General features: G+C 36.7%; 1 protein-coding gene across 4 annotated transcripts in view; it reads right to left on the reverse strand.

Annotated features, from left to right (window-relative positions):
* LOC107660582 (collagen alpha-1(XVIII) chain-like) overlaps positions 1-14,555 on the reverse strand; it is a 96,669-nt gene that overhangs the window by 37,475 nt on the left and 44,639 nt on the right. For 2 of the 4 annotated variants that reach the window (XM_016449921.1, XM_016449920.1), the window contains exon 1: positions 6,680-6,948. The exons of 1 other annotated variant lie outside the window; for it this stretch is intronic. In XM_016449921.1, the coding sequence (XP_016305407.1) occupies positions 6,680-6,860 (181 nt within the window). In that variant the 5' untranslated portion in view covers positions 6,861-6,948. Of the gene's footprint in view, positions 1-6,679; positions 6,952-14,555 lie in introns of those variants that run through there. One more of the 4 variants, XM_016449918.1, reaches the window with a different exon arrangement.

Below are 14,555 nucleotides of genomic sequence, written 5' to 3' on the forward strand. Positions count from 1 at the left end.
AATATATATATATATATATATATATATATATATATATATATATATAAAACAAATAATATATTTAAAATAAAAAATATAAATGTAACAAAAATATGAAAATAAAAATTTTGGCTAAAACATTTACTCTGTCAGTTCTAGTTGATTTCATCTTGTACAAGAAAATAAAAAAAAACTACTTTTACATGTCTGCTGAGGTATATTAACTTCTTTCCATGACACACTGCTGATGACCTGTAACATTCACATGTTCCTCAAGCAAGCCAACCTTGACATCAGTATGCGTCAATGTTTTACTAGTTCATTGTGATCTGGTGAAGAAGAAAAAAAGGGCCACCTAGTTAGAGTTAAAAATTAGCAATTTAATTAAAGCTAAATAGGCTGGTTAAACCAAACATGAAAACTATTGCAGGTGCTATAGGCTAGTGGCCCTTATTACTGAAAACGCAAATATAATGTTAAACTTCAGGCCCCTTACACATTTTAAGTCACACATCAAAATATGACTTTAGGGGATCATGAGAAATGCTTAGGTCCTGATTATAGCTGGCAAGAGGCAGAGTCTACATGCTGACAAGAGTATACAGGGCATATCTAAATGACAATGGGGCCTATAAAACTGTGAAAATGTGAAAACTGCAACATTTTCACATCACATCAATAAAACATGAATCAAACTGAACTTCAATTGAAGAAAGTAAGTTTTAACACTCTGTTTTAAGATCATGAATACAAAAAAACTCACTAATTTTCAGATTTCCTGGTTATGAGTTTTAGCTTGAAGTTAGATTAGTTTACACAAGTTTGTCACTTTAATCTGTGGCTGCCGCAGAATGTAATTTCTAATCAAGCTTAAATAAGATGTGAGCTGTAATCAGTTTATCCTAAAGCTTTAAGAGCCACTTACTGGGCGTCCCTTCTTAATCCTGACAGAAAAGGCAAAATCATCAATGTCATTCACCAATCCTGCACTTTGAAGCTTGAATATGGAGCATGATCATTTGTGTGAGTAAAGAACGGGTGTACATTTCAAGTCAAACTTCACAGATGACCTAATTATACCAAACAGGCCTGTGTACAAATTTGTCGATTTGTACCTTTTATTGCACACTAGAGAGCATTAAAGACTGGACCGTAATACATTTCCGTGCAATTGGAAACCTGCAAAGGAACACTTCCATTTCTTTAGCCAATACAATGTAAGACAGAAATACTGTATGATCCAATTTGACATCAACACTGCCAATTTACCCCAGCAAACCCGTTTAACCTTGGAGGCGCCATAAAGGCACAAAGAACATCTCTGCTAAGATTCTCAACACAACACTTCCACATTTTAACTTTTTTTCTGACAGTCAAGTCATCTTGGCAATTGCCCTCTTAGTTGAGCCATTACAGAATGAATTGAGCACACTGTCTATTGGCACTCAAGAGACTCCATTGTTGTGGAAAAGGTCCATGAAAGGCCTCTGACCCAATGAGAACCCTAGCACAATCACTTCCATTTTCCCAATGAAGCCATTTTTTCCCAAATCTAATAGTTCTATCTACAAGCTTCACTGGAGCCCAGACACCACATAACCCCATTATGATCTGTGACACTATTTGAGAAAGCTTTCAGAACAGTCATGGGAGGATATTAGACGAGACCGTACAGAAGATGAAATGCGTGAGCAGCAGTGAGAGGGAGTAACTGTCTAAAAGTAGTGACATTACTTACAGAACAATTTTTAGCACTGTTACAGCAGCTTTAAAAAATAATGTTACAGTGGTCAAAACTACACTGCAGCTCAAAACTTTGGGGTCCGTAGGATGTTTTTTTGTTGTTGTTTTGTTTGTTTGAAATAAATTATTACTTTTATTCAGCAAGGATCCATTAAATTTAACAAAAGTGACAGTACGTGCATTTAGTATGTTACAAAAGACTTCTGTTTCAAATAAATGCTGTTGCATCTTTAAAACTTTCTATTCATTAAAGAATCCTGAATAAAATTTATCATGGTTTCCACAAAAATATGAAGTAGTACAACTGTCGTCAATATCGATACTAATAAGAAATGTTTACGGAGCACCAAATCAGCATATTAGAACGATTTCCAAATGATTGTGTGACTGAAGACTAGAGTAATGCCTGCTTAAAATCTAGCTTTGTTATCACAGAAATAAACTGCAATTTAAACTATATTAAAATGGAAAACTATCTTACCGGCCCCAAACTTTAGAACAATAATGTAAATCAAAGCAATACATCTCTGTTCCTTAAAAGTCCAATTCTTTTTTTTTTTTTGTGAATCAATTGATGTCTCAAAAAACACTTCACTTCAAATCACTCGGCCACAAACCTTACAAGGTAATATTCTGCAAATTTATATTTCAGTTTAATACAGTCATCCTAATTTAGACGGTTTTTGTGCCAGACAAATACAAATACATCATCTTAAAAGTTGCTGCTACCTAAGGAGCTTTTTTGCAGTTAACTACTCTTTTAAAAGTAAGGTTTCAAAGGCTTTGCCAGCAGAGGGGAATTCTGATGAGGAATGCAAATACCTTAAAATAACAGACTAATTAACAAGAAGACCAATCAATTGTAGTTAAAGGAAGACTAGACAATCTGTTACATATTAGCTTGTCCTTTACACATGGCCCCAGAGCCTCACAAAAACTAACAATGGCTAGACGCTGTCCCACTTAACAATCTATTGCCCCAGACAATTTCACTTTCCAACACAAGCCGCACACCTGGAATTCTTTTTAGAACACCTTTTCACTTTTTAGCCTGCGATGAAACAAACGTCGAATCCCTCGTCGAACGTAGCTAACATGAGAACTGTATAATTAGCATAACTCAAACCATGAAGAAACATGTGCAATCTGCACGACCATAGGGACGCTTTACAGGAAGCTTTACAGCCGCTGAGAAAGCCTTACTTTCTGACATGCTGCTTGCATTATAAAAAACATTAATATTTTGGTTTGATCTTATCTGCCCTAAATCAGTCCTGAATGACTCTAAACACTGCCAGATCTAATTTAATTTAGATGTTTCCATTATTTAAGTTGACTCTAAATGAGGTTGATGAAAAGATTAATTAAACATCCTGTACACGCAAACACATCTCCAAATCTAAAGCAGAATCTAACATACAAGAAAGTTAGTTGGTTTATATATATATATCCAGTAAATATTTCTTAAGGTAGGATTTTTAAGGTAGTTTCTATATATAGCCATATACATAGTCTTGGATATCTCTACCATTTATACACAGGAAAACAATACATATCATTGAAAACTTGATGTTGCCCCTATAGTCACAATGCATGGGGAAAGCTGTTACAATAGCATATATATATATAGTTCAGTCATGAAACTCTAGATGGCACAGGCGACGGGTTGTTAGCGTAACCGATGATATTCAGAGAGTTAAACGACTTGGCACAAGCTGATTGGTTCATGCTGCATATGCAGCCAATGAGCTTACTGCCTTGCATTTATATGGCTGGCTAGCATTCACTTGAGATTCCTGCAGCGCGCTTTCAGAGTTCTCTGAAACCCTCCACCTTCCCCAGCTCCACCTGTATAGATCTGCTACAGGGTTATTTTATATGTTATTTGTGCAGCAGCAGTATGTCTTAAATACTCACGGCACCGTATCGCCGTATGCATTGGCAGTAGCAAGTTCCTGTACTTGCTTGCAGCAACAGCAATAATCTACAACTACAGCAATAACCAACAGCAGCAGCAATTCAGCAGCAGCGTAGCAGATCTGTTCCACCAAGACCAAATACATTAACATGGTCATATCCATCACCATGCTAAAATGTTCCGAGAGTTGTCATGATTGAAATACATATTTATAGGCTTTGTACCAAAATATCATTATTTGCATATTTGTGCCCCTTCAGATTGACTTGGATGGTCTCCTCAAACATGATGTCCACTCAAAGTTGTCAATATATCAAGCTGTCTGAAAGATAATGCCTTTTTTAGACACACTTTTAAGATAAAGAGCACTTGGCCCCAGCAAACACAGGAAATTCAAGCAAGAGTCTACAACAGCCGAAAAAAGTTTATTTTAATCATATAAAACCATCCGCAGTAGCTATTCATCAAGACTCTGTTTGCTCATTGTTTAGTTATATATGTTCATTTGCTTCACATGACAGTTTATTCTGTAACCGTGTTTCTGGATGTTTATCACAAAACCACACAAATACCAACAGTATGCTCTCAGGATTTACTTGGCAGAGGATTGCAATCATAAATTCAGCCTGAACATATGGACTAACAATTCTGTTTAAAGTCACTCCTGCCAAAAATGTTAACCTGAAAGCTGCATTTACTGTGTCTCAGCACAAAGACATACTTATTAGAAGACAGATGGTACTATCCTCCAGCCACTGAGACGATGAACATTTATCTGTCCTCCACAGTGAAGAATAAACTCTGGAATGAGGGGGAAAAGTCATATGAACGGCATTCGCTGTCAAAAACAACTCGAGATCCAAGTGTTTGCCTCCCAACCCTATATTCAATAAAAAGAGCTCATGTTTCAATACGAAAAACACTTAGTTCCAGGCAAAGTACAGAAGACTCTGGAGCATCTTTATTTAATAAAACCAAATTAACCAAAACAGCTCATGGCATTTTGAACATACCTACTAACGACACCAGAACTGATTCTGTTTAACTTGCATTGCTATTTATTAATAAATCAGAGAGAAAGGAACCTTCCCCTGCCTTAAAATACATGCTTGCATGGAGGAATGTAATACATCCAGCTTACAGGTTAACTATTTGACCAACTGCATACTCTGATAAGAAACAGCATGCATTAGAGAAGATCAATGTGCAGAGGTGTTTCTCTGCGTTTACTTGTACTTGACAAATACCAGTTCTAAGATACCACACTTGAATATAGGTTAAGAAAGAATGTGGGGTATTTTTATGGTGAATTTTTTGACAATCTTTTACAAGTTTATTCTCCTATGTTCACCAGGTCTAACCACATTTATGAAAACTATAATTATCTGTGCAATTACAATACAATCACAACTCAGGGAGGAGTCCCAGTTTAAATCATACCTCTCACCCATTCCTCCAACTGCTAAACAAAGTTAAGCTACTTTGTACCATCCATATTTACATAATTGAAAAATTAAATGTACTCAACAGATTAGGTTATGCTATTATAGATGCTGCACATATTCAGGGCTTCACACGTTGGTTAAGAGTCATGATTCCCACATCTTCTGACCAATGAATTTACAGGACATTTCCAGCCATTCTTGATTTCTTGATAATTTTAGGCAATAAAAAAGCTGGGTAACTAAAAGAAAGAAAAATAAATTAATAAATTAATAAATATAAAATATTTTATATTTAATCAAATTAGCTTATATTTAACATATATTATAAAATAAATGATAAAATAATTAATTATAATCATTTTAAATTATAAATATAAAAAATTCCATCCAGGCCTGAAAACTGAAAACCACAACAATCCAAGACCGTGGGAACTGAGAGTCGCATGTGCTTTGAAATACAAAGACATAAACATGCAAAGACTTGATTTAGTATTGCCATGCAGTCATCCTTCACATTTCCATGAAGTTTTGACAAGCATGCAGAGTGAATGCGTTAAAAAACATCTCCCCAGAGAATCTGTGTGCTTACAACTGTTGAAGACCACACAACACTTACGGACAAACAAAACCCCTTGTGAGGACTGGTGAATGACAAACAGACAGACAGGTGGTACTGGTTGAAAATGCATCTCTCTCCTTTTTTAAGAGCAAAAGAGATGGCATTCTAACCGGCCGTTACCTTTCTGGTTACTAACTGACAAGCACCGATACCCATCATGCTTCTCTTCGGGCAGAGAGTGGCACTCCACGGGGAGGCGGCCCTCATCCAGGAGCGTCCAGCAACTGTCACGCAGGACCTCGCAGAAACTGCGACAGGGCAGTGAGGGCGGCAGTCCAGGTGGGCCACACCGAGGTGTCAACAGCAGGCAGAAAAACCATTCCAAGCTATAATGGCAGTTTGACCGCAACAGCCATGCCCATTCGGTCAAAACCACCTGAACTTCCTCCACGCTGCTTTGATTTAGAAAATTTGGTACTGTGAAACTCTCCACTCCCATTCTGGTGCAAAATGGCAAATCAGAATCGACTGGCAAGCAGCGTGGGGATTCGATGGCCGTTGGAATGCTAGCTACTAAAAACTCGCTTTCAATGGTTAGTAGACTATCTGAGACAGAGTATTCAGAGGAATACAATGTTGTGTTATCATAATCATCATGCTCTGTAGAATTACGCCCATTTGAATCATTATAAGTGCTAACATTTTTATGAGAAACATTGATGCTTTCATTAAATCGACTGTCTGTTGGGTCGCTGATGCGCTGAAGTCCATCCATCTGCTCCTCTTTGGTCTCAAGTTTAAAATTTCCCACATGCAATCTAGCATCTTCACCAGCAATACCCAAAAAGTTGGTTGACGTAACATAGCCATCCTGTCTTTCATATCCAGATCCAGATCCGGAAGCAAATTCAGACCATGACCCACTTATAGATTCTGACTCAACCCCCAACCCAGACCTGAACTCTGATTTCCTCTCAAAATGACCTCCATCAGAACTGACCTCTTTCAGGACCTCAGTTACGGAAGCACTTGTACCTGTTGTTCTGGGCGGTTCTGTCCTCGGTGGTGATGTGGGCCTTACGGTTGTCAGGAAAGCCGGTGTCTGTGCACCCTTTGCATTTTCTTTCGAGTCATCGAACCAGAACCAGCCATGTGTGTGGTGTATCCTCAAGCACACCAGAATAAAGAGGCACAGCCAAAACCTGAGCTTAGACATCACGTTCACTTCCAGTCATTCAGCAATTCAAACAGGATCCTGACATGCCCTCAATAGTAATCCACACCACACACACACAGACTCGTCCCTGGCTCACCGTAAAGTCACCACAATCAGCCCACAAGCCAGGCAGGAAACGTTTAGAGGAGGAGTAACATATTTAAAAGAGAGCAGGGGGCTGGTTCGTCATTGGCCGAGTTTGGGACCTTTTCCTCCCCCATAGCTCCATCTCCCCTTTGTCCTTGTGAAAGAGTGTCTCTGATGATAGATATTCTTACCAAAAATGCCTGCAAGGCGTCCTTTTGTATACCCCGGTGCTTCTAAATGCCCTCACTGATGGAATTTAGAGTTGTTTCAACTTACTTTTACAGCCTTTAAAGGGGCAGAGAAATTCCACAGACCCCCTGTTACACAGAAACAAGCTGCTTAAATACTCAAAACACCTCTTAAATGCAGAAATGTATGCTTTTAATGGGTTTGTCATTTGCCGAACCTCTGATGTTAATTCTAGTTGGAAAAAAAATAATACTAAAGTTGCATTTTCTGAAGGAAATACCATTGCTTGCCAGGCATGAAAACAATCATATTTAGGTAGTTTATGAAATTCTGCATCAGAGACATTTCTCCAGTATTACAGTAACAGTAACAACCAAAAGCACACACACATCCATTTAAAAGGTTTATAAATATTAATAATCAGAAAGTCTGAGGAAAGTCAGTCTGTTGTTCAATCACTGTAATAATTTTTTTAGAGTCAATAGATCCTACAAAACCCAAACTATGCTACCTAGTTAGAACAACTTCCTTAGGATCCTTCTGATGATACTGTACAAAATGTATTCCCTGTTTAGGGGACAGAGGCGTCATGAATCACTTCATAACTACATCAGTGAAGTTCAAACAGTAGCCAACTCCACTCTCCAGCTTTGAGCTGGAACAAGCTATCTAAAAACTCGCTCACCTCCAATATATGGGCTGAAACCAACCCCTATCCAGTCAATATAAATCTTGCTCTCTGGCTAACTTGCAATTAGTTTTGCCCGAGCCCACCCCTTCTTCTGCACTTTAAGCAGGACACAGTTACAGAGTTATCTAGAGCTTGTGCACTTGTTCAGACAAGCCTACGTGAGCTGGTGACAGAGACCCTCTACATGCTAACTGACACTCTATGAGGACTGTCAAACTATGAAGATTTCTTCTGAAGAAACTTTCAAAATATGCTCACATGCATCAATGGACGTTGTGCCTCCCTCAGTACACTGTAAAAAGTTATTTTAAAATTTTTAAATTAAGTAAGTTTTACAAGAAAATACTATTTCAATATTTCTACTTCAATTTCATGTTCCTTGCAGTTTATTTACAATGATTTGTGAAATTTACTAGCAATTTCTGAGTAAAAATGGTTTCTATACCATTTTTTCCATTGTATATAAGGTATATGAATATGCCATTGTAGATTAACATAATGCAGTATCCTAAATGGACTCCAAATCAGTGAAAATTAATTACATACAGTCACTAAATCATGCAGAAATCTGAACACAGTTCACATAATTGCAGGAAACACAACAAAAATAGTTTTCATTTGCTGCATCCTGTATGTGATGATAAGTCATTTATACCTTTGATATGTTTAAATGAATAAATGAAATCATGTTGTTGGTTTTTTTTTTAAAGCACACTGTCAGCTAAAATTACAGTATATACTACTTTAGTCAGAAAAAAATGGACTACAATTTGATGTCAGGAAGAAATATTGACAAAATTACAAAAAAAAGACAATTAGCACAAAAATAAAAACAAAATATATAAAAACAACAACAAAATAAGTATGTAAAAATGCAACTAAACACTGGTCATGTCTTTATCTGAATTTTTATTAAAAGAATCTGACTTTTATAAAATGCATTAAAACTTTTTTTTTCCCAGCACATACCTACTTTTAGTAGTGTGAAGTACTTTGGTTAAAAAAACTCACCTCAGACTAACACTATAAGCCAAAAGATACAATGAAGCCTTGTGTGAAGTTGTGGACAGAACAGACAGAGCACTGGATTTAAGATGATTCGATGACACATAATTACTCTTTAGGGTTTTGATTTAAACTGGATAAAAGCTGAAGCAGGGGATTTGGTTCAAAGAAGATTCTATAGCTCTCTTATTAAACAGTGAAAGGACACAATGAGCAATGCAGATATTCCAGAAACCTACAACGTCTGCCAAAGCCCTTGAGGCACAATGAAGAAGTCAACCCCTCACAACAATTCATCAGGAGGCACAGCCAAAATCACTGGGGCTGCCCACAGTTAGTGTGGGAATGATATTAACAAATGCTGAGCAACAGTAGTGTGGACAGTCCTCGAACCCCAGCCAAGAACACAGTGAATCTACTAGCATGGACTCAACACAGCATTTAGACTTCAAGTGGACACTGCTGGAAGAGTTCTGGAAGTGGCTCTGTGCCAAAACCGAATGAGCTGCCTTGTTGTCTACTGTAGACAACTACTTTCTAAAGGTTACATTAGTTAAATTTTGGTGAAATTTTGTGGGCAATTATCCATTATCAATAGTGTAGCAATGTGTGTAGCACAGCCTACACAAAGTCCATTTCAAACCACGCAGATTTCTGTTGGACAGTGTGGCAAATTCATGTAACCAATCTTTCGTCCTCACACGAAAAATCCTGATTGCACTCAATCCCGATTCCCATTGAAATGACTGGATGTTGTTCACAAAAAATAACAGAATAATGGTAAATGTGACTGCAAATGGAACCTCACTCTGTTTGAGTATGTACTACATTGGTAAAAAATGTACTTTGCGAGAGTTAAAAAGTACATTCTATAGCCTATAGTATGAATGTAAGTAGTATGAATAAATTCTGGACATACTACACCCAGCTTGTTGGCTTTGTCATGTGACCTACAGTACAACACCAGTTGTGTCCCTTCACTGTAATGGCCTCATGGGATAGTAAAGTTTCCATAAGATTCACACTTCAGTAGCTCGCCGGAAGTACTAGATACTTTTTGCCAACTGTTTTGTGAACAGTTTGCCTACCTTTCACCTACTAACTAGGTTTTAGCGCAGACCCATGTTTTAACAAAATTGTCAACGGTTATTTTTAAACATATTAAGTAACCAAAAATGTTTCATTAGAACCGTTTAGCCAATTTAAAAAAAAAGAAAAACTACCTACATGCAGGAAATGAATACAGTAAGCATGATTGGACTCCATTGCTCAATGTAGGTTTAATGGAAGTATGACTTTTTTCTTCTTCTTTTTTTGTCTCTTTGCACAGGAAGTAAAGGTTAACGAATGGCAAACACAGCTTTTCCTTTACCCACAAGGACACTGAAACACGAGCAGCTATTAGAACATGACATCGACACATGCTTCTTATTACCTCGAGTCAAAACGTCACATATATCACCAAAACAGCTAACAATTCAATAACTGGCCGAGGTCCTGCTGTTAGCTTTTACATAAGGGTTAATGCTAAACCTCATCATTCAGGGCCTACATGGGTGGGAATCTTAGTTTGCAATTCTCCACAGTGACTCCCTCGCAGTTGTGACCTTTCTCAGCGCATGTTCAGGGCCAACGTGTTCTCTGCCATCAGCCAAAAAGATTTTTTTTGGTGGATGAAAGCTGCACTCATCTGGGTGTGATTTAACATGAATTGTAAAAGATACGGCAGCTTTTACTCTTTGCTAGTACAGAAATAAAAACGGTGCTTGTGCTGTTTTTCTTCTGGGGAGTCCCTGGTTTTTAATGACTGAGATATTCTTGGGTGCCAAGGGACTGTAATGATTTGGAAAGTTTGCCATCTGAGCTTTGTTTTGGGCAAAACTGGTATTAATCATACACCAGAAGTTTGAGGTGCACGAGATATGCGAGATACACGGCCAGAAAGGATGGGTGGCCAAAAACAACACCCACACCGGTATGCTTTCAGTCACACTCCTCTGCAACACTCCTATGAGGAAACTGAGCTTTCCTGACATTTCCTGCCTCTCACCGATGAGAAATGTATCCTGGACATGTAGTGTCCTTGGGTGTGTGTTTGAATAAAAATATCTATGTTTTCATTAATCCCTCATTTTTTGGATGGTTTTCATCAAAACGATATGGTCTCATAAGTGTGTAAATTACCAAATTAAAGCAATAGTTGAAATAGATTAAAATTTTATATTGTACACTACCATTCAGAAGTTTGGGGGTCAGTATTATTTTTTTTTAATTAATACTTTTATTCAGCAAGGTCACATTAAAATGAACTAAAAAAAGTAACAATAAAGGTATTTATAATGTTACAAAGACTTATTTCAAATAAATGCTGTTCTTTTGAACTTATTATTTATCAAAGAATTAAAAAAAAAATACATCACGGTTTCTATAAAAATATTAATCAGCACAACTATATTCAACATTGAAAATAACAAGAAATGTTTTTTGATCACCAAATCAGCATATTAGAATGATGAAGGATCATGAAGACTGGAGTAATGACTGCTGAAAATTCATCTTTGCCATTAAAGGAATACATTACATACATTCAAATATATTCAGATAGAAAACTGTTATTTTAAATTGTAATATTTCACATTATTACTTTTTTACTGTATTTTTATCCAAAAAATGCTGCCTTGGTGACCATCTTTTTTCTATATACATTTTCTGTATAATTGTCAAACTCTAAAAAAGACAAAAAATTATAAAACCCCTGTAAAGAATTTATATTACTCATATTGAAGTGCATATCACAGTGAAAAATCTGTGTTCGAAGGTATACAGCATATATACTGTGTATATACTGTATATATATATATATATATATATATAAAATGACATAAGGTTGAGAAATACAGTTTATAGGGTTGTAACAGCAATGAGGTGAGTTGGAAACTAGACAAATGAAAGGATATTGTGAAATTAAGCAAAGCATTCTGCATTTACAGTTGACAGGGAATTTGCTGAGTGCTTGTAATTAACTTGAGCACAGGGATAATAACAGCATCTCACCCTGTTTCCGCTGTCCACAGGATTTCTTTTTAAATGCAGAGAGAGTCTGAACGTCTAACTCAGGCTGACATGCCAAAAGCAGAAGTTATGAGATGTGCAAACAAGGTGTCCTTCATCCACAATAACACAGAAACAGATGTGACACAGGTTTACTGCATCAGTAAACAAGAGCAGACAGAACAACAAAACTTGATTAAGTAGGTTTTTCGGGTTTTCCCACTTAGGTTTGTCATTACATAGCCAAACAGCATTGACACAGACACTCCTACAGGCTTTTTAAGGTCAACTTAAGTCAGTTTAAAATTCTGGTCCTAATGAATCCCAAGGTCACATAGCCGATTATAATGTTTTACACCCTTTTAGGTAGAAGAACCTAAAAAATAAACCTTCTCAACATAATCTTATTTTAGTATGTGAGACTAACAAAAAACAACAGAAAGTTTTTAATAAAGGAAACCTCCTATGTAATATAAAAAAAAAATACAGGTTTAGAGCAGCAGATTAAATTGAAAGACAAAATACAGATTAGATTAATCTAACTTCTTAACACCATCCAAAGGGGAATACCTAGTGATCACTTGCTGCAATTTCACTCTTCACTTGGACTTTCAAATTGAGCTCATGTGACCCACTTTAACTTTAATTGCTGTGTCAGTCCTAAACGGACACCATATTGGACTACTTACAGAAGAATTTAAAAGGATCACATCACCTGCTAGTCCAACATTTCATAATAGGCCTATGCCACCTTACAAGTCCATTAAAACCTATATATTTTCAGAAACACAAGCTTACAAAACTAACCACACCAAATGCTCAAACCACTAAATATTTCTTGTTTCGTGTCATTCAAATGACATGTGAATGCATTCTCAAAAGCTTCAGAATAGCACAGCAGTCAATACGAGAATAATTGAGCATGTAATCAGACCCCTGCCAAAAAGCCAGAAGATATCAAATCGCCCCTCACAGTGTCCAGTGAACTTTCTATGCATTGTCGCTTCCTCCGATCTGTCCTCACCTGTCAGGTCTCCCATCTATACACTGTTTCAGATAACTATACATGCAATATAACATTATACCATATAGCTAAATTAGTGAATCTGATATGTACTTAGGCTCACAAAAGCTGTAGACATTTCAACATAAGTCCTTTGTGAAAGAGAGACACAGTGGGATTCAACAGACCAAATTTAGACAATTTCTTCTTTAGATGCATTTGAATATGATTATATTAAGACTATTAAAAGCAAACTCTTCATCATGTCATTCCAAACATGTATGGCTTCTTTCTTGGAACACAAAAGAAGTAATTTATCTTTTATTATCAGTTTTAAAACCCTGTTTTTATTTCTTAATTTTATTGTTATTGTTATTTCTTATGTATCTATTATGATTATTTTTTAAGTACTCTGAATTACAACTTGTGTACCAAGCCTCTTTTGTCAAATGATGACCATGGCTGTATCAGGTCAAATGTTGTTGTTTTTTAAAACATGAGAGTGAGAAAATGATGAGAGTATTTTAAGTTTTGGGTGAACTAGCCCAAGGTAAACACACAAAGGAAGTGCAAATGGATATAGTAGGCCATGCTACCCATTATCTACACACATTGAAAGATCTATGATGACCTATGAGCTCTCTTTAAGGAGCATATGGCAGATCCATATGATGTGTTTTTACAGCTACAAGGGGTTGTCACCCCTGCACTGGGTCTCCATACAGCGAGGTCACCCTGAAAAAACAAACCTACAAGGCCCAGTGATGTTACAAGCAGCTTGCACAATAAAAACACCCTCAGCCTGAATCAGCTGCAAACTAAAACATAACAAAATCCACATCCAACAACATGCACCATTCTTGCTTTGTGTTTTGTGTTCATGTACATGAAAAAATGTATTAACTGAAGAAGGCTTGCTGCCGAAATGTCTGATTGTTGTTTGCTCTGCTGCAAAATGAAAATAAATTGAAAGTGATTAAGAAGATTAAGCGAGTTCGGATCCCTTACTAGAATGTTGTGTGCATATACATAAACGTTATCTTAGTAGGACAAAAAAAAAGACATTAATTTGGGGGGTGCAGAAGGATACCCCATCTCAAACTTCAAAGACTCTGTGACAATGACATGGAATGCATGGCATGCCTTCATGACACCAGCAGGCTTTTGTCTGGACCTCTCCGACTCTCTGTGGGTAGAGAAATCAGCAGGCGAGCCACAGGAGGGCATTTACATGCCAAACACTGCTTCCTCTGGGAGGGCACACTGGGCTGAGTTTAGCCAGGGGGACAGAAGACCGTTTAAAAAAGTAATGAGTTTAGTTAAGAGGAATCTCCTGAGAGGAGGGTGGTCCTGACTTCATCCGATCTCCAGTGGCTCCAAGAGTCACTACTAATCACTGTCTCACAGTGAGTCATAGTATGCGTCAACCAGTTGTGTCCAATTATGTTGATTCTCAAGGCATCTATAGTTAATTCTACACATTGGACTTAATTGTCATAGGCACAAAAAATAGATAATGAAATTACTTGGACATTTTTTAATAATAAACAATAATAATATAAAATACAAAATATTTTAATAAAATTGTAAATAATAATATAATAAATATATATAAATAAATATTATATATATATACATATACATAAATATATATACATATTTTATTTAT

This window comes from Sinocyclocheilus anshuiensis, unplaced genomic scaffold (assembly GCF_001515605.1).
Source record: "Sinocyclocheilus anshuiensis isolate Anshui unplaced genomic scaffold, SAMN03320099.WGS_v1.1 scaffold627, whole genome shotgun sequence".
Lineage (NCBI taxonomy): Eukaryota > Metazoa > Chordata > Actinopteri > Cypriniformes > Cyprinidae > Sinocyclocheilus > Sinocyclocheilus anshuiensis.